At 43.1% G+C, this 22627-nt stretch overlaps 1 protein-coding gene across 2 annotated transcripts in view; it reads left to right on the forward strand.

The window, feature by feature from the left end:
• LOC140660588 (myosin heavy chain, skeletal muscle, adult-like) overlaps window positions 1-22627 on the forward strand; it is a 40447-nt gene that overhangs the window by 14455 nt on the left and 3365 nt on the right. The window contains exons 4-35 of one of the 2 annotated variants that reach the window (XM_072881567.1): window positions 6448-6495; window positions 7837-8079; window positions 8168-8311; window positions 8405-8561; window positions 9140-9167; window positions 9266-9380; window positions 9474-9566; window positions 9693-9756; window positions 9839-9937; window positions 10039-10142; window positions 10229-10367; window positions 11352-11470; window positions 11571-11720; window positions 12229-12399; window positions 13855-14164; window positions 14274-14344; window positions 15896-15983; window positions 16078-16195; window positions 16465-16588; window positions 17037-17173; window positions 17264-17519; window positions 18935-19177; window positions 19288-19464; window positions 19550-19695; window positions 19783-19873; window positions 19961-20350; window positions 20591-20717; window positions 20812-20930; window positions 21232-21428; window positions 21820-22003; window positions 22090-22255; window positions 22428-22552. In XM_072881567.1, coding sequence (XP_072737668.1) covers window positions 7873-8079; window positions 8168-8311; window positions 8405-8561; window positions 9140-9167; window positions 9266-9380; window positions 9474-9566; window positions 9693-9756; window positions 9839-9937; window positions 10039-10142; window positions 10229-10367; window positions 11352-11470; window positions 11571-11720; window positions 12229-12399; window positions 13855-14164; window positions 14274-14344; window positions 15896-15983; window positions 16078-16195; window positions 16465-16588; window positions 17037-17173; window positions 17264-17519; window positions 18935-19177; window positions 19288-19464; window positions 19550-19695; window positions 19783-19873; window positions 19961-20350; window positions 20591-20717; window positions 20812-20930; window positions 21232-21428; window positions 21820-22003; window positions 22090-22255; window positions 22428-22552 — 4659 coding nt within the window. In that variant the 5' untranslated portion in view covers window positions 6448-6495; window positions 7837-7872. Of the gene's footprint in view, window positions 1-6447; window positions 6496-7836; window positions 8080-8167; window positions 8312-8404; window positions 8562-9139; window positions 9168-9265; window positions 9381-9473; window positions 9567-9692; window positions 9757-9838; window positions 9938-10038; window positions 10143-10228; window positions 10368-11351; window positions 11471-11570; window positions 11721-12228; window positions 12400-13854; window positions 14165-14273; window positions 14345-15895; window positions 15984-16077; window positions 16196-16464; window positions 16589-17036; window positions 17174-17263; window positions 17520-18934; window positions 19178-19287; window positions 19465-19549; window positions 19696-19782; window positions 19874-19960; window positions 20351-20590; window positions 20718-20811; window positions 20931-21231; window positions 21429-21819; window positions 22004-22089; window positions 22256-22427; window positions 22553-22627 lie in introns of those variants that run through there. The other variant, XM_072881568.1, reaches the window with a different exon arrangement.

Here is a 22627-nt window from a genome sequence, read left to right on the forward strand (position 1 = left end):
GTTACATTGTCTGCTACTCATGAAAAAAGCTTGGCACGTTGTCTTTGTCACTGCCCCTCATGCACATTAGCACTTTTTTCCTCAGACTAAACATGCCCTCCAACTCTTCATAGCACAAGTTTTCTAGACCCTTGCCCATCTTGCTAGCCTTCTGCTGGACCCCCTTCCATTAGTTCACATCCCTTTTGAACTGGGGAGCCTAAAACTGGCAAACCATTTCAGATGAGGACTCACTAGTGTCAAGCAAAAGGGAAATAGCTTCCTACAATCAGCTGACCACACTTCTAACACCACATGGTACTTGGTTCGTCCTGTTTGCAGTGAGAGCACTCATATTCATATCCACCATAACCCCAAAGTCCTTCCTCTTGGAGGGCAGTCTGTTCTAGTTAGGGGAGCAGAAGGCCTGAGAGTAATTCCCAGGGTGAAAGACTGGGGATCACCAGACTACAGTAAAAGATTCCTTTTCGTACTGCAGAATCTCCTGCCATACAGGTACCTTCTCATGTTTCCAGTTCATGAGCTTGATGACCCTGAACACACGTAAGAGGGAGGTTCCCGCTAGCCCAACATACAGCAGTCTGTAGGCACTTCCCCTCTCCAGTCTGGCTGTGCTGCCTAGCTAAAAAATGCCTTCTTGCTCCCTGTCTCTCGGCTAGCCACAGGGATCAGGAGAAGAAAATACACATCTTAAGGGCTGGCAGAAAGGGAGGCAGCTGCCTGATCTCTGTCTCAAGAAGGATCTATTTTCAGCACAACTGAATCCTTTCTCCTCCATGGGGAATGTGCGCCTTGCCGACACCACATTGCTGTGCAGGACAGTCTGTATCCAGAGATGGATTTCAGTCCGCCTCTTCTCTTTTAACTGTGCTGTGGTTTGCTTCTGGTCCCAGTGGAGTCCAGCCCTGCAGAGATGGAAATAGGATTGACAGAAAATTAATGGCTGGCAGGAAATGTTGCATTCTTCTTTTTGCATTGAGGCACTTGCACTTCTTTCAACAGATCCCTTCCTGGACAGATTTCTCCTTGGCTGTGCCTGGATCCAGGAAACGGGGCAAAGTTTACCCTGATGTAACTTAATGGGATCTACAGAGTTAAACTACAGTGATATCTGGATCACCTACTTCAGATTGGAGACTGCTTCTTTGTAAGAAGCCACTATGCCTGTGTCATATAAGTGATACCTGGGTGGGATACATGAGCTTTATAAATTAAAACAAATCCAAAACAGATGCTCAGTATTTAGAATCCTTTTCAGGGATGCTTGTGCCAGCTGACCAAACACTTCACTTTTCTTTTTGTGAGCTTTATGTCATACAGTAAAACACTGAATGCTGGGTTATTCTCCCAACCTTTTCTTGCACTTTATCCTGCCTTCTCTTCCAGCCTCCACAAACTTAGTCCGGTTGTCAGGTGTCTTTCCCCTATAGACATTCACTGAGAGTTCATATACTACCTGTGTTCACAAAACATGCTGTTACAGCTGCCATTGCTTTACCTCATAATTTCCTTCAAAAAGATATTTTAAAAACATCTACTGAAAACACTGAATGAGAAGTTACTGTTTTCCATGTTTTATTTAGTTGATGCAAAAAGGGAAAAAAGGAAATGGATCCAAATTTGTAGTTTTCCAGTGAAAGCAGTCAATGTTTTAACATTTTATCTTGTTGTTCTGACTGTCTGAAAGAGTTTTTCTAATGCTGGTTCTTCCAGAGGAGTTGCTAGAATAGCCTTGATATTCAGTTTGAATGGCACTAGACTGTTTGATGCTGAGTTCAGTCAGGCCCCTTCACCCCTGCTGGTCTAAGCCACCAGGATTATTTTTGTATTACGGTGCAGCTGACAGAAAAGTAAGCAGACACACTTGGTGTCATCTATAAATGCTGCTTCCTGGTGGAGGTAGTGTTATTTAATGTAAATGGTATAAGTTTTAGCTGAACTCAGTATGGAAATTGTTCTTAGTATGAGGGCCACATCTCCATATACAACATTCTGGAGAATTTTGCTAGACTTCAGTAATCCTTCAGACTCTTGAATGATGAATACCAAGCACATTTCAGGGATTTTACTCTAAGATACCAAGCAAAGCCCACGTACCCTTAGCCACATTATGCTAACTTTGGGATTTATACTGGTACTGAGGTACTAATACAGAGCTATTAATGTAGACATAGGTCAATACTTCTGGTGGGCACAGAAATTCAAATTAGGGATCCACAGTAACAATAGTTTCTTCTTCTCTGAACTTAAGTCAGCATATATATTCACACTGTGGATTTGCATATGCCCACAGAAACCTTTGGCCAAAGTAGGACCTCCTCCAACACTTGATGCAGGGTTAGGTGGGACAGTATGTCCTGCAGCCCCTCTACACCCTGGGCCATCAGGCAGCGTTCCCAGTCTTCTTTGTAGGATGTGACTGTCTGCAGTTTTCTGAGTTCTCTTGTGTAAATCCTGTATCATTCCTCTGCACACAAGGTTGCTTTCCCTCCTAAGGAGGTGACCACAGACATAGCATGCCTGGACTGTCAGAGGCCAAGGTCTGCAGTCTCAGACCAAGGAGAACAGATTGGCAGAAAGTTTCTTCCCTGTTGACTCTGCCGACAGGGAACCTGCTCCTTCCCATTTCAGTGGAATAGCTCTGTAGCTGCCATTTCTTTGTGTCAAGGAATGTGGTGATTCTTTCTGGTGATAGGAAAACTATCAGATTCACACCTTCAAGATAACGATGCTAGTTCTGAATGGGGTCACAAGCTCCTACCCCTCAACCTTCAGGATGCCTATTTCCACATGGCTGTTATGGCCCCATATTGAAAACAGCTTCAGTCAGAGTGAGCCAGAACCACTATTAGAACTGGTTCCTGCTGTTTGGTAGTCCTACCATCCGGATTCTCCTGCAAGGATCAAGCAGAGACTAGCTTCAGTGAACTGGATAGCCCGATATTTGGGATAGTGAAGGCCAAGTCCCTGAAGCAGATGGCAAATGGTTTGGTCTCTAAGCCAGCATATGTATTCTTGCCTCCATGGACATTATATTGAACCTAACAGGCATCTCACCCTGTTTGTATGCAAAGCATGGAGTTTACTGGGGGAATGTATAGGTTCCTGTGCACTTTAGTTGCTTTGCTTTAATGTCACAAAGGATCTTTAGCTGGAAGTCCACACATGATTAGTTAACTCAGTTAGCAATACTGGTAAACATGGCAGTAAGACTTGAAGTCTTTGTGATTCTGCGATTGCTAGGGCCCATTTAACATAAAGTGTTTTCTATGTTAAGGATAGTGTGCAACTGGGTACTTGTTAGGCAAAACCCAGAGGTCAATACTGGGTCCAATAGTGCAAAGGAAGTGCAAAGCCCTGCACTTGTGGAGGAACAGCCCCATGCACCAGAATATGCTGGGTGCTGACCAGCTGGAAAGCAGCTTTGCAAAAAAGGACGTGGGGGTTCTGGTGGACACCAACTTGAACATGAGCCAGCAATGTGCCCTTGCCACAAAGAAGGTGAATGGTGTCCTGGGCTGCATTAGGAAGCGTGTTGCCAGCAGGTTGAGGGTGGTGATCCTTCCCCTTGACTCAGCACTGGTGAGGCCACACCCGGAGTGCTGTGTCCAGTTCTGGCCTCCCCAGTATAACAGAGATATAGAGCTACTGGAGGGAGTCCAGCAAAGGGCCACTAAGGTGACTGAGGGACTGGAGTATCTCTCCTATGAGGAAAGGCTGAGAGAGCCGGGGCTGTGCAGCCTGGAGAAGAGAAGGCTCAGTCTGGATCTTACCTATGTATATAAATACCTGAGGGGAGGGTGCAAAGAGGATGGAGCCAGGCTCTTTTCAGGGGAGCCCAGTGACAAGACAAGAGGCAATGGGTACAAACTGACACACAAGAGGTTCCCTCTGAAAATCAGGAAACACTTTTTCACTGTGAGGGTGACTGAGCACTGGCACAGGTTTTCTGGAGCCGTTGTGAAGTATCCATCCTTGGAGATATTCAAAAGCCATCTGGATAAAAGCCTCTCCTTCATTGCTATGCCCTGCTTCACAACCTTTTTCTGAGATTTGGACCACTTTCAAAAAAGACTTTAGGTTTCTAACACTGGCTTATGGGCACCTACTGACGCTAAGTTCAATCCCCAAAGCACTGCTGAGTGACTGTCCACACCTGGAGACACCTCAACTCACTGGCCACTTCCCTTTCAAACTAGACCTTCCCTCAGCTGACTGCATGCCCAGAGCTGCCTGGCCATGTGCCTCACTCCTGCCTTTACACAGCTGGGTCCACATCCTAGACAACACAACAGCAAAACCCCAGAAGAGCTCTACTGAGAAGATTGGTTTAAAGATTTTCAGTCCCCAACCTGAGGGGAGAAAACCCCCAGCTCTCACGCCATGGGAGAGGCCTCAGGCATCCCTTTGCTCTTCTTGCATGGTCTTCTTAACCCTGGGCTCTGAGCTGCCAAGACCTTTCTGTCCCCTCCTTGGTCAGAACCGATAGCCACTGGGCTGCTGGACACCACGTGGCACCCCAGCACCTTAAGGACTCAGCTGCAAGAGCCCCGCAGAGCAATGCCTGCTGGCCCCATGCTGGGGAGCACAGTTGCGCTCTGGGTCCCGCTGGAGGTAGGTGCCCCCACCAGCACCCCTTGGTGCCTACTCCCCAGAGAGGCAGAACTTCAGATGCACCCCTGCGCTCACCGTTTCCCACTGGCTGGCTCTGGGCTCCTCCTGGGCAGGGTGCAGGGTGTTTCCATCAGCCTCCCCATGCCCTGAGCATGGAGCTCAGCAGTGAGCTCTGGATTTGGGCTCCAAAAAACGTGGACACTGCAGTGCTGCAGCCCTCCTTAGAATGGGCTTTACAAGCATAGGACATTGCCTGATGCTGGGATATTACATCAGATCCATGCACCATTTTTCTAACTTTGCCCACGTGTTATCCACTGAGCTCTTTTAATAACCAAAATACCAATGATCAGGAGAAGAATGTGTTTAAATCTGACAGGATTTAAAGCAGCTCACATGACAGTGCCCTCTTCCTAAAACTATGTCAGTCTCTCTCCAGGACTACTAGCAAATTCCCCTTCCCCCCACTCTATCAGCATTGTACAGGCATGCCTGCCACCCCCAGTGCTCTGGTAAAGGTATCACTGTGTTTTTTTGAACTGTGCAAATGTGTAAGTGTGCAAGATATTTGTGATGAAATGGAAGTGCTGGACTGAGGATGTATCGGGTGCAGAGCATCTGGGACTGCATGCTGAGTGTTTGTGTGTATGTCCAATTATTTGTATAGGTATGGCTGACTAGAGGATTTTTCTGTCAGTTGTAGGTAGGAAAAAAACATGTGGGGGTCATTCCTAAATCAGAGTTATCTTTCCTAGGGTTATAGGCATGGGCACACCTGGATAAGCTAAGAAGTTGCCAGCAAAAGAAGGGAGCATCTCTTGCTCACTGGCACTGACCTGCAGATGAGAAGTCTCAGGAGGTATAACCCCTCCCATAGAACAAGGTGGTGCACAGGGTCACAACAACATTTCTTGGAGAATCTCCCACTTATTTGCAATCTGAAGTGTGTACAGAGAGGCACACATGCACGTGCCTCTCTGTGTGTGAGTGTGTGCGCGCGCACTCTTCCTTATGTCCCTGAAGCTGCCTCACATCTCTGTCAGAGGCACCAGCCTAAAAGCCCAGGTAGAACTCAGCCTCTCACTGCTGTGGTGTTTGGCTGGCCATCCTGCTGTGCCTGTAACCCTCGTGAACTGTTACACATCTGCACTTCTGCTTTCAGGATTTTACCATCACAACTGCCAAAAGCTTTTAATAATGCTAATTTAGCTTTTAACATCCTGTTTTATCTATTGTACAGCTGGGATATCTGCAGCGCAGACATACCAAGCAATCCACCCTGGGTCATACAGTGAGTCGGTGGGAAAGCCAGCAATAGAATCCATAAGTCCTGCATCCAAGTTCTCTAAGTGCCTTGACTAGTCCAAATTCCCTCCTTAACACCCTTGTCAGATTGTTTATAGGAGATGTATTCATATAGTCAGTAAGACATCAAAATTTTCTAATTATATCTAGTCATGTCAAATGACAATTATGTCCTTAGTTCAGTTTGCCAGACAATGCTTTACCAAAGAAGGTTTGCCAAAAATTTTTTGACCGAAGAAAGAGTAGGCATCTGTAGCATCTGCAGACTAGATCATATAAAATGTCCCTGCGACAAGTCTGCCCTGTCTCCGAGGAAAGCTTGAAGGTAAGTGTATGGGGTCCACAGGCTTGCAGGAAGGGGATGGTGCCCTTATGTGCCACAACATTCCTGCTGCCTCCAATGCTCATTTCCAGGAGGGCACTCAATTTCTCAGCTCAGATTTTAAGTCTGCTTTCAAGGCAGCTGCACATTTTCACTCTGGATTTCTGTGCAGCAGCAAGTAGGGAGTTGCCATTTCTGTTTTACAGTACTGACCAGCTGCCAGCCTGCAAGCCACCCATCTGGTGTCACAAGAGGTAAGAACCTGATTTATTAATTCTTAGAGGGCAGAGAAAGATCCTTTTGGGTGGGATTTCTGGAAGGGTCACTGTTTCACCCTATATTCAAACCTAGTGTGATTACAGTCGAAGGTGGTGGGGTGCCCAAGGTTTTCAAGTGGCTATGTTTGAAGTCTCTGACCCCTGATGGCAGACCAGAAAATCCCTACGGGGAAATTTTTCAATTCTGCTTAACTGACCTAACATGGATCAAGGCATGCTGGCTTCCCATCTTTGCTATGGCAGCAGTTGAATCAGACCAAGATAAGCACAGCAGGAAAAAGTGCAAAATTCTGCATTCTACCTGAGCACGTATAAATTAAGGAATCATATGAGCACACAGACCTTCTAACCACCTTTGTAAAATCCCAGAACTCTCTTAGATAACCATTTTCTTACTCCAGACAAAAAATATTTATTACCTAATGAATAAAGAGGGAATAAGTTTTACTAATGTAGCTAGAGAAGTTTCAAGTGCAGTTGGCTAAATTTAGCTACCTACATGTTTAATAAAGCATCTGAAGAAATACTCTTTATTTTTTAAAGTTTTGAGAAACCTGTTCCTAGATTTTTTTTTCAGTAAGTATTTATTTGGGATCTTAGTACAGGCTTGGCAATTCCAGTTTCAATGCTTGAATTTTATTTCACCCAAGTCAGAACTTCGGGGCTGAAATTATTTATATATTGTACTGAAGAATGACAAATGAATACAACAAATTAAATTATGGCAAAATATTAAAAGGTCACAAAGCCTGCCCTTTTCTTTCAGTTGACAACTTCATTAGCACAATTCATTAATTTCCCACTGCCTTTCTGTTACCATTATATTTAATAGGTAAATGTCCCACAGGTTCAATGTTTTCCAAGACTGTAGGTCACCTAAATCACAGTTTTTCAGAAATGTTACTTTTTAACAAAATGTTAATCTTTTTAACAAAATGTCCTAACTGTATTTCCATTTCTAATAGTGATGTCTTAGTGAAACTTGCTCAGCAAATTCACTCTTATCTTACAGACACAGTATTCTTAAAGCACCAAACCCGCAGTTCTGAAAGGTCATTAAAAGTTGCTCTCCTAAATGTTTGAAGACCTAGACTACATCAATGAAGACCTCTTATTTTCTAAGTTGACCTAAAAATTAAGTCTCTACTTAGCTCATGTTAGATGTTCCAAATACTCAGAGTATGAAGTATTTGTAGAGTATATGTAGTAGTATATGTGGAGTAGATTGTATGAGTACCAAGACACAGGATATAAAATTTTTCCGATTCTTACAGAATGGACGTAAATAATCAGTGCCGTATTGTTCTTCCCCATTAGAGTCCTCTGCCGACGTACCTTCAGTAAAGTGCAGACATGGCCTCTGGAGATGCTGAGATGGCCGTCTTTGGGGAGGCAGCTCCCTATCTCCGAAAATCAGAGAAGGAAAGAATTGCAGCCCAGAACAAGCCTTTTGATGCCAAGACATCCGTCTTTGTGGCCCATCCTAAGGAATCCTTTGTGAAAGGAACAATCCAGAGCAAAGAATCAGGGAAGGTCACTGTCAAGTCTGAAGCAGGAGAAGTGAGTGAAAAACAAGGCTGAAGGACACAATTTGCTTCTCACTCTGAGCTCTTAGCTGACATGCATGGATCTTTTGTTTCCTTGGCAGACCCTGACTGTGAAGGATGATCAGATCTTCCCCATGAACCCTCCCAAGTACGATAAAATTGAGGACATGGCCATGATGACCCACCTCCACGAACCCGCTGTGCTGTACAACCTCAAAGAGCGTTATGCAGCCTGGATGATCTACGTAAGTACCAGCAGCAGTCTTCCTTTGGGCAGCTAGGAGGAACTGCTCTGCCAGGCTAAGAGGAAGCCAACGTGCTGTCTCCCTTCCTCGCAGACCTACTCGGGTCTCTTCTGCGTCACTGTCAACCCCTACAAGTGGCTGCCGGTGTACAACCCGGAGGTGGTGTTGGCCTACCGAGGCAAGAAGCGCCAGGAGGCCCCTCCACACATCTTCTCCATCTCTGACAATGCCTATCAGTTCATGCTGACTGGTGAGTGCTTGATGTCTCTCACAGCAATCTAAACCAAAAAGGCCCACTGATCTCAGTGGAGCATGTGAGAAGCCAGCTAAAACCACCACAGAGATGTTTGACTGAGAACTTGATTGAGTTATGCAGGAATTAATTTCAAGTGAAACTGACCCACATGCATGCATGGATTCAGCACTGTGTATTATTTGCACTTTATTGTATGAAATTCTACACTCTCCCACTGCAGAAATAGTACTTGACTCAGTTTGCTACTTTTTTTTCACTGATAGGAAAGAAAAAGTTATTATTCCATATAATCCACTATTTTGAACACAGGTAGGCAGTTTGATGAGATTTCTTGATGAGAATTGTGTGAAGAGCAAGTGGATGCACAGCTTGTCTCAGGACCACAAGCCTGTGACAGGTCTATGCATCCATTTGAGCTTATTCTTACTACTGTTAGGACCTGGAAAGGGATTTGGGTACTCTTGGACTTTCTGAAGAAGCCCCAACTTACATTTACAGCTTTACTTCTCATTCAGCTCAGTGTTACCCAGGTCATCTGCTAACACTTATCTTTCATTCTGCCTCTTTCACAGATCGTGAGAACCAGTCGATCCTGATCACGTATGTACACTCCCTACTCAGGTCCCTGTGGGGCTGCCCGATGACAGGGGACCTCCTGCCTGACCACACGCTCTCTGCTTCTCTCTTTGGTTTGACAGCGGAGAATCCGGTGCCGGGAAGACTGTGAACACAAAGCGTGTCATCCAGTACTTTGCAACAATTGCAGCGAGTGGGGAGAAGAAGAAGGAGGAGCAGCAGTCAGGCAAAATGCAGGTAAATTAATAGATAGTGGCTGGAATCAGTACTTTCCTCTGTTCCTGATATGATTTTTGAAAATGATAACAAGGAATAATTATCATCCTGCAGGGAACGCTTGAGGATCAAATCATCAGCGCTAACCCACTGCTGGAAGCCTTTGGAAACGCCAAAACTGTGAGGAATGACAACTCCTCACGCTTTGTAAGTTGTTGCTTTAGACAAAATCCCTCCTCATTATAACAGTAGTGATGGGCTAGTGGTATTCTCACATAAGGAGATGGCAATGAAATGCATCTAGGCTGAAATGCTTCTTTTTCCCCTTAACAGGGCAAATTCATCAGAATCCACTTTGGGGCCACAGGCAAACTGGCTTCTGCCGACATTGAAACTTGTAAGAGACTCTCCTGGCCTGATCCCATTCCTTCTAACCCTCCCCAGTTCTTGTGCTAACTCTGTCCTATCGTCCTTGCCAGATCTGCTGGAGAAGTCCAGAGTCACTTTCCAGCTCAAGGCAGAAAGAAGCTACCACATATTTTATCAGGTCACTTCCAACAAGAAGCCAGAACTAATTGGTAAGAGGCTTCACTGTGCTTTTTGGAGGAAGATCACTGAGCAACATTTAACTACACTACAAAAACAATGAAATGTAACCCATGAACCCATTTGTTTTCAGAAATGCTCCTCATCACCACCAACCCATATGACTACCCTTTTGTGAGTCAAGGTGAGATCAGTGTTCCCAGCATTGATGACAAGGAGGAGCTGATGGCTACAGATGTAAGTAACTTACCAAACAGGTCAACAGGCACAAGTCATACACCACATAACATGCAGATATTTCACTTTGCTGATTGTATTACCAGAGTGCCATTGACATCCTGGGCTTCACTGCTGAGGAAAAGACTGCCATCTACAAGCTGACAGGGGCTGTCATGCACTACGGGAACTTGAAGTTCAAGCAGAAACCGAGAGAGGAGCAGGCAGAGCCAGATGGCACAGAAGGTATTATCAAACTCAATAATTAACCCTTCTGTAAACCACTATGGATGTGGAAGACAGCAAAAGTTGTTATTTTTTGGACTTCAGGGTCCCAAGGAAAACAGTAAGCCAGAAAAAACCTGTCCCTTGTCCTCTTCTCACTACATCAAGTTCCCTGATCTCAGGATTTTTGTATCCTATGCTATGAACAATTAATAGTTTAAACTGTCCTTTATACACTTCCAGGAAGTCAGAAGCAATGGATGTCCTTTCTGTAATGTTATTAGTCATACTGTTATTGGAATATGGCTTGCAATTGTGAAACAGCCAAGTAGTTCAGCTCTAACAGGATGGGGGACCATGCTCCCATTCACTCTGACCTATCAGATGCTCAGGCAGCTCTGGTGTGAGAGGTGTATTTGATTCCTCTCCTTTGTTGGCACAGGACCTACAACCCATGTCTCCAGCTCTCTGAGCAATGGCTCCTCTTGCTAAAGGACTAGGCAGAAGGTGGGAAGTACCATAGGTAAAAGGGTGAAACCCAGTGAGTTTTACTGAACATCAGAAACCAAACCTCAGAAAAGGTTGTAGACTCTGGATCTGAAAGAGAACAGAGATATTCTCTCTGTGTTCCACCCTAAATATTGGATGGTTTTGATCACCTGAATGTAGTCACTGACTGTACCTGACTGTTGTCACTGTAGCTCCTGAGCTACGCATGTACTACAAATATTCAGACTGGCAAGCTGCAGCTTTCAGTTTTGTGCCAGGAGCTTTTTGAAAATATCGTTACGTTCTACATGCTTCAGTGAAGATTTTCAAACATAAATTCTTTTAGAAAAGTTTAATATCCATAATGATGACTTTGATGTTACCAAGATTCCCTCTATAAGAGTCTATTGAAAGATTTCAAAGAACAGAAGTCTGAACCCTGCAGCCTTTAGAGAACGCTTCAGGATTCAAAGTCTATGTGACACTAAATTCTTCCTTTTTCCTCTGTCTTTTTAGTTGCTGACAAGGCTGCCTACCTTATGGGTCTGAATTCAGCTGACATGCTCAAGGCACTGTGCTACCCCCGAGTCAAGGTGGGGAATGAATATGTGACCAAGGGTCAAACTGCGCAGCAGGTAAGAAACATATGGTAACCTGGAACCATGTTTTGAATTAAGATCCTTTTCATTCTCCTCTGCTCTGTATGATAACTCCAGGCATTTATTTTTCTTATAGGTGCACAATGCAGTAGGTGCTCTGGCAAAGGCTGTCTATGAGAGGATGTTCTTGTGGATGGTTGTTCGTATCAATCAACAGCTGGATACGAAGCAGCCCAGACAGTACTTCATTGGTGTCCTGGACATTGCTGGCTTTGAAATCTTTGATGTAAGTAACAAAGATTTGGTAAGAGCTATTTGGAAGTGACAACTGGGGGTTATGATCACTCTGAGACATATTTTTAAAGAAGACATAATATCATAATGTAATTATTTGCAGCTATTTGTCTTCTTTTGTCACGAAGTACAAAATGACCTTTCAGAGGACTTGTCTTATTTCAAGATGTGCAAACTCAAAAGTACAGAATGGTCAAATCAGAAAAATTCCTTGGTTTAAATGATCAAGGACAAGACAGTATAAAAACATGTATATCATGATAGGTCTAAGCTTGCGTTTTTTTCTCCCTGTAATTTGGTCTCAGATTATACAGGAAATGTATTTTATCTTCACATTTTTATTATCAATGAAAAAAAATTCTTTGTGGACAATAAATTTGATGCATTTCTTTGTTTCGTTACGTAGACATAAAGCAGACTGAAGAAATGCACAGACATGACAATTTTTTGCAATTATTGCTGCATCTTGCAAATATGCATCTTTCTTATTTTATTTCCAGTTCAACAGCTTTGAGCAGCTGTGCATCAACTTCACCAATGAGAAACTGCAACAGTTTTTCAACCACCACATGTTCGTGCTGGAGCAGGAGGAGTACAAGAAGGAAGGAATTGAATGGACATTCATTGACTTTGGGATGGACCTGGCTGCCTGCATTGAGCTCATTGAGAAGGTATCCTTCCTGTTCAAATGCATTACATGCATGGAAATTCTATAATTACTTGGTCTCATTTTTCAAAGGGACCTTCTATGTTCATGTCCAAATATTCAGCTTTTGTTATTCAAAATAGCTTGCCCTGTAATTTATTTTTTGTGTCAACTGAGACATGAAGAAGATTTCACACAGCTTTGTGGCAGCAAGTCTGTACTGATCTCTTCAAGTGCCAAAAGATTGTTAAACTCCCAATGAGAGTGTTCTTCTGAAACAGCTAGAGTCAATTTCCAGGTCAGCATGTCCTCCTCACCTTTCAGCTCTAACAGACTTGTGCTTGTACAGCAGAATAGCTATATCTTGGTAAAAGTAACATAGAAGATGGACATACATAATTGTCAGCACACAGTTGCACTTCATGTGCATCCTTTGACTGACAATGAGAAGGCAGTTGCACTGCACATGAGATGAAAAGTTCGGTGGCTGGCATGATGATAAGCAGTTAGAATCACAGAATCACAGAACTGCTGAGGTTTGAAGGCAGCTCTGGAGATCACTTAGTCCAACCCCCTTGGTCAAAGCATCATCAGCTAGAGCAAGTTGTTCAGGACCATGTCCAGTAGGATCTTGAATATCTCCAAAGCTGGAGACACCACAGATACTTTGGGGAACCTGTTCCAACTTTTGACCACCCTCACAGTAAAGAAGCTTTTTTCTTCTTCTTAAATGAAATTTCATGTATTACAATTCATGCCTGTTCCATCTTGTGCTGGCACTGGACACCACTGGGAAGCCTCTAGCTCTGTCTTCTTTATCCCCTCCCATTAGGTATTTGTACACATCGATAAGATCCCCCAGAGCCTTCTCTTTTTCAGGCTGAACAGTCCCATCTCTCTCAGCTTCTCCTTGTATGTCAGGTGTTCCAGTCATTTAAATATCTTTGTGGTCTGTCACGGGGCTCACTCTACTATGTCCACATTGCTCTTGTACTGGGGAGCCCACAACTGGACACAGCACTCCAGATGTTTCTCAGCAGAGCTGAGTAGAAGTGAAGGATCACCTCCCTTGAGCTGCTGGCAACATTCTTAATGCAGCCCAGGATTAATTGGCTGCCTTTGTTGCAAGGATGTATTGTTGGCTCATGTTCAATTTGTCTAAGACATCTGTGTGTGCTTTGAGTCCCTCTGGATAAGAAGGTAGTGTTCTGATTTTATAAAGCATGTTCTCAACACAAACTAAATGAATTTCCATTAATCTTTAGGATTCATTTGGTGTTAAAATATGTAAGTATCAATATGTTTAATCTCACTTTCTAGCAGAAAATGTAATTGAATAATAATCTTTTCTGATGTGTATCTCAATCTCTGTTCCACTACTCTGCCTAGGTGAAGTAATTTCCACTACTCTGCCTAGGTGAAGGTCACTACTGCCATGAAAACTAAATTACAATCTGTCTCCCTTGTGCATTTCTTCCAGCCCATGGGCATCTTCTCCATCCTGGAAGAGGAGTGCATGTTCCCCAAGGCAACTGACACCTCTTTCAAGAACAAGCTCTATGACCAGCATCTGGGCAAGTCCGGCAACTTCCAGAAGCCCAAGCCTACCAAAGGGAAGGTTGAGGCCCACTTCTCCCTGATACACTATGCTGGCACAGTAGACTACAACATCACTGGATGGCTTGAGAAAAACAAGGACCCCCTGAATGAAACTGTCATTGGGCTGTACCAGAAATCATCACTGAAAACACTGGCTTTACTCTTTGCCAACTATGGTGGAGCAGAAGCAGGTTGGTTCTATGAATCCCATATTTTCACTGATGTACAGCTTATAAAAAGGAATTATAAAAGGCAAAAGCAAAAATCTAAAACCTCCTTTATTTATTTTCCATTATGCAGAGGCTAGTTCTGGCAAGAAAGGTGGCAAGAAGAAGGGTTCTTCCTTCCAGACTGTCTCAGCTCTTTTCCGGGTACAGTAGAGAGTTCACTATTTCTTCCTAAGATGAGGAGTAAACTCACCATTTAAAATGGCTAGTCTTTTTTTGGCTTAGTTGTGTTAAAAGACCCTGAAGTTCTTGGGCCATATTTTGCTAGGAATAAATCCACTGTAATCTATTTATGCTCCGTTCCACTGAATGCACAATTTTGCTTTTTGTCCACTTGCCCCAGGATGACATTTCCAGATGGAATAATGTCATACAGAAAGCTTCTAAAATATTCCTAAAATATACCAGGTTTCCTTCAGATGCCCACCTCTGGCTTCGGAACCTTTATTGCCCTTTAACAACATTCTGCCCACTGGTCTAGAGGATGATCTATTTGCTCCATTTATATCTCTAGTTTTTCTCCATGATTCAAGGATCAATCTTTTACAGTTGAAATACCACCACTCCTTGGGTTATGGATTTTTAAGATATCAGATACTTGACAGTTCTTTGTCATAACAAAGTCTTGCTGCCTGACTGCTCCATACACTTCTGCCAGGTGAAATACCTAGTCTCTCCTGAGGTTAGTTATTAACATATTCATCCTTCTTTTAGGACTCCCTTCTTGATATAGCCAAATTTCTTCTACAGATCTGCTGTCATATGATTCTTGATCACCTGACAGCCTCTAGCCAGTGCTCTGAAACAAGACATGGGCATGTGCGCATATGCCCCAAGAAAAATAATCATAGCTGTAGTGCCTTGGCTTTGCAAGTGGGAAATTATTGCCAGCATGTATCATTCAAAAATAATGCAATAAGCCTATGTTTCAAGGTCATAAGACTTTAAGAGGTGATGTTATAGGAGAAATATTATTTGATGCATTTGTGTTGCATTTCTGTTATGTTTTCAAACTTCCTTCCACTATTCCTCTTGTTTAGACATGTTAGTGTTTAGACATTTTAATGTTTTGGCTGCTTAATTTACATGATCTGAGATGTCCTCTGGAGGCACCTACTTCCCTCGACTAATTATAGGCAATAATTATTTATAAATAAGTATACAGATATTACTTACAAAACAAATCTGGGATTCATCTCACCTTATTCTCATCTTACCTTACAAGCTAAACATGTAATCTAGACATATAAAACTCAGCTTGTCATTTTTGTTCCTTTTGCTTTCAGTGGGGAAAACAGGAAGGTTCTATGTAATGTGCTCCATATGACCCATCTTAAATGCCTACTGTAGTATGCTTCAAACTGCCTCATAGAGGTACCAGTTTATCTCTCTGGGTACATCAAATGGAAGATGGATATAATTTCTAATGAAAGCATTCCACTAGAGTCAGTGAAAGGTATTAAAATTGTATGTCTAAGAGTACGATATTTCCTACAGATTAATTAGAAGAACTTTCTACATTAAGTTAATAACAGCAAAGATCTGTAGAAAGTCAGAAAAACTGGTGCAGAGGGCTTCAGGTCAGGATTCTGCAAGCTAATTTTTGTCTGATATCTCATTATCTCATTTCAGAGGGCTTGATGCTTATAGCAAATTACTTTTGCTAATATAAACTTTTGTTAATGACTCTCCCAGGAGAATTTAAACAAGCTGATGACCAATCTGCGAAGCACCCACCCCCATTTTGTACGCTGCATCATCCCAAATGAAACAAAAACACCTGGTAAGAGACTCACATATAGAAGGTTTTCAGTATGGTGCAGCTCTTCACCTCTGTATTACAGAATATAGCATATATTTGTGCTCTGAATTACTAGGTGCCATGGAGCATGAACTGGTGCTTCACCAGCTGCGGTGTAATGGTGTGCTGGAAGGGATCAGAATTTGCAGGAAAGGATTTCCCAACAGAGTCCTGTATGCAGACTTTAAACAGAGGTCAGACTTGTTCCCCTTACTGGATCATTTTGTCCATCTTGAGTAACTTGTGAAATTTAAGTTTCACCTCTTGTGTCTAAAGCCTTCTCTAAAGTTTATGTTTAGCATGCTGTTATGTTCTCAACAGTTCTTAGACTCTTTCTTGCAGTGTACCAGCCAATTGGTCTCAACAACAGACCTCTTTATATTCATAGAATCATAGAATCATTTAGGTTGGAAAAGACTCTTAAGATCTAGTCCAATGGGAGTCCTTCCGTTTCCTCCTCCAGATACAAAGTATTAAATGCAAGTGCTATCCCAGAGGGACAGTTCATTGACAGCAAGAAGGCTTGTGAGAAACTTCTTGGATCAATTGATATAGACCACACTCAATACAAATTCGGTCACACCAAGGTACAAGAACTGTTTGTTTCATGTACTATGTGGTTTTGGTTTGCATGGCTTGAGAATGATACTCAGATTCTCCGGATAGTATGTGAAATGATCAAATAGTGTATTTAAAAGAAATCAACTAAGTACTTATTGACTCAACACTTGAATAAAACTGAAATTCATTGCCATAGGATGATTTAATTAAGGGTTAATTAAGGGTTCCTAATTTAAGACAAAGTTGTAGAATGAAAGAGTTAATAAAAACAAAGGTAAAATGTCTGGTATTATACTTCCTCAACTGCAGGTCACTGGAAGCTTGGAGATATAAAAGAGGGTCTACCGCTACACACATCTTTGTGCTTTTGCACTTTCTCTTAATTTCCCATATTATCTGCCATGGGGGACAGGGTACCAGGCTACACTGAATAGCAAGCACTTTTTTGCACCTATTTTCTTGTTCTTACCTAAGGTGTTCTTCAAAGCTGGGCTGGTAGGCCTCTTGGAAGAGATGAGGGATGAGAAGCTGGCACAGCTCATCACTCGCACACAGGCCAGGTGCAGGGGCTTCCTGATGAGAGTGGAGTACCAGAGAATGGTGGAGAGGAGGTAGACATTTCTTCAAATTAGGTTCACTGTATTTGGCTTATTGTGTCATCATGGTCTAAATATTTAATATTAATTTGACTTACTTTTCAGAGAGTCCATTTTCTGCATCCAGTACAACATTCGTGCATTCATGAATGTCAAGCACTGGCCCTGGATGAAGCTGTTCTTCAAGATCAAGCCCTTGCTGAAGAGTGCAGAATCTGAGAAGGAGATGGCCAACATGAAACAAGAGTTTGAGAAAACCAAGGAAGAGCTTGCAAAGTCTGAGGCAAAGAGAAAAGAGCTGGAGGAGAAAATGGTGAAACTGATGCAGGAGAAAAACGATCTGCAGCTCCAAGTGCAGGCTGTGAGTACTACCAGTGTGCATCATCCTAACTGAACTGTGACTATCAGTGAACTGTGACTGATATTTACAACTACATTTTCAAAAGACACATAGAAACTACAATTTAATTCAATTCAATTGTATTTCATTAAGTGGTGCTCTTAAAAATGTAACTAGCTTCAATACGGACTATCAGGAGGCTGTAGTCAAGGTATTACATGGGTGAGACTTTTCTGTGGTGTATGCTGGGGTCTCTATCATTTACATTCAGTTAAACTGCATCAGAGCAATCAAGAAACTTTACTTTTATTAGTATAATGTTTGTTCTTCTAGTAATTTTTTCCTACCTCTCCAAAACTGAGTACACCTATCCTTATACACACATGATTAGGAATTCTTGGGACAAGTTAAGAGGACATTTCTTTCCTCTCTTTATTCTCCAATTAAACAAGATAACTTTTTTTTCTGGTGTAGGTGGTGGCTTAGCTGTTACAAACATTACTATGTTGTAATACTGAACTAACTGATAGTAAACAGAATTTAATATTCTCACTTGCCCTCCTAAATCACTCAGAATCATTACATAAAATTATGTGGTACATCTGCAGTGTTGTAATGCTGTGGTTTCTAAATTAAATCATTCACAGAATAGAAAAGACTGTATCCTCAAGGTAATACTATGGAGCATATGTGACATATAGGAAAATTTACATGCCCAATTTTTAAAGGATCTTGAACTGTAAAAAGATGAAAAAAATCCACTCACTGCTAAAATTATCATTTTTCTTTCATATTATTTCTGCTAGACTGAAACTTGAGACAAAATATAATAAATACCACAGGACATCTGTTGCAAAAAAAGCCTAGAGACAAATTTTCCAGCAACTCTTTTTCTTCTTAGCTGATGAGGGTCTCACAGAGAAAAGCCAAAGCTGCTAGATGCTGAGTATTTTGGGGCCGTGGTGATGAAAATCTACATCAGAAACAGTTGCTCCAAAAAGACAGTAGGTGAAATAAAGAGAAATGCAGGAATGATGTGAGCATAACTGTGACTTTGGTATTTATATGTATCTTGGCACATGGCTATCATTCGGCACTTCATAAATGTGGGAGATATTCCTATGATTAAGCCCAAATTTATGTACTTTGTTCTAATGTTTGATATTAGGGGATAAGACTGGATTCTATACCTTGCACAAATATGTAAATACTCGGGCCTTCATGTAGATTGAAAAGAATTTTGTTTTGTTTTAGCTTTCAAAACCGGCTGTTTCAAAACCAACAATGTAAAATCAATTCTGTATTATATTTCATTCTATTGGAACATAAACCAAATATTAACTACAAAATGGCTATCCAGGACTCTCAGTTATGAAGGTAAGCATCTCGATATTCCCTCAAAAAACATATCCCTAAAAACGGTATTTTCCCACCAGGAAGCTGATGCTTTGGCTGATGCTGAGGAAAGATGTGACCAGCTCATCAAAACCAAAATCCAGCTGGAAGCTAAAGTTAAAGAAGTGACTGAAAGGGCCGAAGATGAGGAGGAAATTAATGCTGAGCTGACAGCCAAGAAAAGGAAACTGGAGGATGAATGTTCAGAGCTGAAGAAAGATATTGATGACCTTGAGTTAACGCTGGCCAAGGTTGAGAAGGAAAAACATGCCACTGAAAACAAGGTATGAGGCAGAAGATGTCACTCTCACTCCAGAAGAGACCTCTGTTTTGTTATACAGTATCAAGTTTTAAACAACATTTTTTATCTGCACTTGTTCCCTTCTTCTCAAAGGTAAAAAACCTCACAGAGGAGATGGCAGCCCTGGATGAGACCATTGTGAAGCTGACAAAAGAGAAGAAAGCCCTCCAAGAGGCCCATCAGCAGACACTGGATGACCTGCAGGCAGAAGAGGACAAAGTCAATACTCTGACCAAAGCTAAAACCAAGCTGGAGCAGCAAGTGGATGATGTAAGCACAGAGGCATACAGCAAGAAAAGGACAGGGATGGAGTTAGACCTGGCTGGCAGAGCATTGATAGTCTTGTTCTTTATAGCTGGAAGGGTCCCTGGAACAAGAGAAGAAGCTGCGCATGGACCTTGAGAGGGCTAAGCGGAAACTCGAAGGAGACCTGAAGCTGGCCCATGACAGCATAATGGATTTGGAAAACGATAAGCAGCAGCTGGATGAGAAACTGAAGAAGTAAGTGTGGCTGTGGGACACCTGAGTGCTGGGCTGGTGTACTTGTCTTTTTTCTTTACGCTCTAACACGGTTTGCTTTGTGCAAAGGAAAGACTTTGAAATCAGCCAGATCCAGAGCAAAATCGAGGATGAGCAACTTCTGGGCATCCAATTACAGAAGAAGATCAAGGAGCTGCAGGCAAGTCTCTCTTCCTTCTCTTCTGCCTTCAGAAAGACATGAGGTAGGAGGAGGGCATGGGTGTGAAGGGTCCCTAATGTTCCGCAGGCTCGTATTGAGGAACTGGAGGAGGAAATTGAGGCAGAGCGAACCTCTCGGGCAAAAGCAGAGAAGCATCGGGCTGACCTCTCGAGGGAGCTAGAGGAGATCAGCGAGCGCCTGGAAGAAGCGGGAGGGGCTACCACAGCTCAGATTGAGATGAACAAGAAGCGTGAGGCAGAATTCCAGAAGATGCGTCGTGACCTCGAAGAGGCCACACTGCAGCACGAAGCCACGGCTGCCACCCTGCGGAAGAAGCACGCTGACAGCACAGCTGAGCTTGGGGAGCAGATCGACAACCTGCAACGAGTGAAGCAGAAGCTGGAGAAGGAGAAGAGTGAGCTGAAGATGGAGATTGACGACTTGGCCAGTAACATGGAGACAGTCTCCAAGGCCAAGGTACACAAATACTTTTAATAGTAATTTGAAAACAATGTAATATTTGTGTTTAATCTTATCTTATTTAACTACTATCAGGTTATAATATAACTGTTTTCCCCAAATCTAATGTATCAAACAGTGGACATATGCACATAATCTGCAGATATGTAAACTGCATCTTCTGGACACATTTTCCTGCTGTAACTAAGGCACAATCAAGGTATTAACTCTATTTTGTTATGTGTGATTGACACCTAGGCAAACCTGGAGAAGATGTGCCGCACTCTGGAAGACCAACTAAGTGAATTTAAAACAAAGGAGGAGCAGAATCAGCGCATGATCAGTGATCTCAGTGCTCAGAGAGCTCGTCTGCAGACAGAATCTGGTATGGCACTTCTGTCTCTACACTGGAAATGTGAGAACCCCCTAAATGACTCTCTTAGCTGTTAAAATATTTTCTTAATTACAAACTTTTCCAGGTGAATATGCACGCCAGGTGGAGGAAAAAGATGCTTTAATTTCTCAGCTGTCTAGAGGGAAACAGGCTTTCACCCAGCAGATTGAAGAATTGAAGCGGCAACTAGAGGAAGAGATAAAGGTGAAGATATTTCGTGTTACATATGAAATAAATATTTTACATCACATTGTTTTTGGTGCAGTGTTCGAGAGTTCAAAAGGTGATCTAATTAAAAGTTCAAAACATCCCATTAGGTTATGCAATCCAGGCCCTGTCAGTGCAGGACTCCCAGCTTTTTGCAGTATACCAGACCTTGGCTTTTCTTTTTTTCATGCAGTCAGTTAATCACCATTTCTCTGTGATATATTCCAGCGTCTAAGTGCCAGTAAGAGAAAATTTCCCAGAATACATCTACTCCTTATTGCAATCTTTTTACCACCAGGCCAAGAATGCCCTGGCTCATGGCTTGCAGTCTGCTCGCCATGACTGTGACTTGCTCCGGGAACAATATGAGGAGGAGCAGGAAGCCAAGGGGGAGCTGCAGCGTGCCCTGTCCAAGGCCAACAGCGAAGTGGCCCAGTGGAGAACCAAATATGAGACAGATGCTATTCAGCGCACGGAGGAGCTGGAGGAGGCCAAGTAAGTGGGGAAGGTGGGGAAGGCTGGCAGAAACCAATAATGGAAATTTGAAGAGACCACTGAGATACTGAAAGGCAAAAGCCCAGTAGTAGGTTGGGGAGGAGTTTTATGAAACAGAAATATGTACTATAAAAAATGTGGTCTTGAAAACACAAGGAAAATAGGCTACATGACAGAGAATGCAAGAGAAAGGCAATGTGTGGTGTGTGCAGAGGGCACAGGGATAGCTAGACGCTGGGAAAAGAAAAATGGAAGAAAAATGACTGGCTGGGATAGTCTGCAACGTGTGCCTGAGGACCAAATACTGCACAGTGCCTCAGCACTGTAGTGAAAATGAAAAAACAATGTCCGTTTTAGTCCCCAGTTATGAGCTGTGCTTACCACCTCCCAGGAAGAAGCTGGCCCAGCGCCTGCAGGAGGCAGAGGAACATGTTGAAGCTGTCAATGCCAAATGTGCTTCCCTGGAAAAGACAAAGCAGAGGCTGCAGAATGAAGTGGAGGACCTGATGATTGACGTGGAGCGATCAAATGCTGCCTGCGCAGCTCTGGATAAGAAGCAGAAGAACTTTGACAAGGTCTTTTGGGCTCCAGACCTGGGGCTCCTGGGCAGAGCATTCCTTCCTGATTGCCATGTCCATACTCACACCCGGTTCCTCTGCAGATCCTGGCAGAATGGAAGCAGAAGTATGAGGAAACGCAAGCTGAGCTGGAAGCTTCCCAGAAGGAGTCTCGCTCTCTCAGCACGGAGCTGTTTAAGATGAAGAATGCCTATGAGGAGTCCTTGGACCACCTGGAAACGCTGAAGCGTGAGAACAAGAACTTGCAGCGTAAGTCCCTGGCCCTCTGCTCCTGGCAGGGCTTTCTTGCTATCCCCCACTATGCACCGCTCCACATGGGTCTGTGCCTGCAGGTCGGCAAAGGTGCCTTTTACCTTGTTGTGGCAGGGCCCTTCCCATTCTGCTCTGTGCCTGACCACGCCATTGGTCTTTGTTCCCACAGAGGAGATTTCCGACCTCACGGAGCAGATTGCCGAGGGAGGAAAGGCGATTCATGAGCTGGAGAAAATCAAGAAGCAGATTGAGCAGGAGAAATCTGAAATCCAGGCTGCCTTGGAGGAAGCTGAGGTATATGCCCATAATTGCTGGTGTCTGCACTAAAAATGTAAGCAATGTGGAAATATGGCTAACAACTGCTTGGTC

Source organism: Ciconia boyciana, chromosome 16, assembly GCF_034638445.1.
Source record: "Ciconia boyciana chromosome 16, ASM3463844v1, whole genome shotgun sequence".
Lineage (NCBI taxonomy): Eukaryota > Metazoa > Chordata > Aves > Ciconiiformes > Ciconiidae > Ciconia > Ciconia boyciana.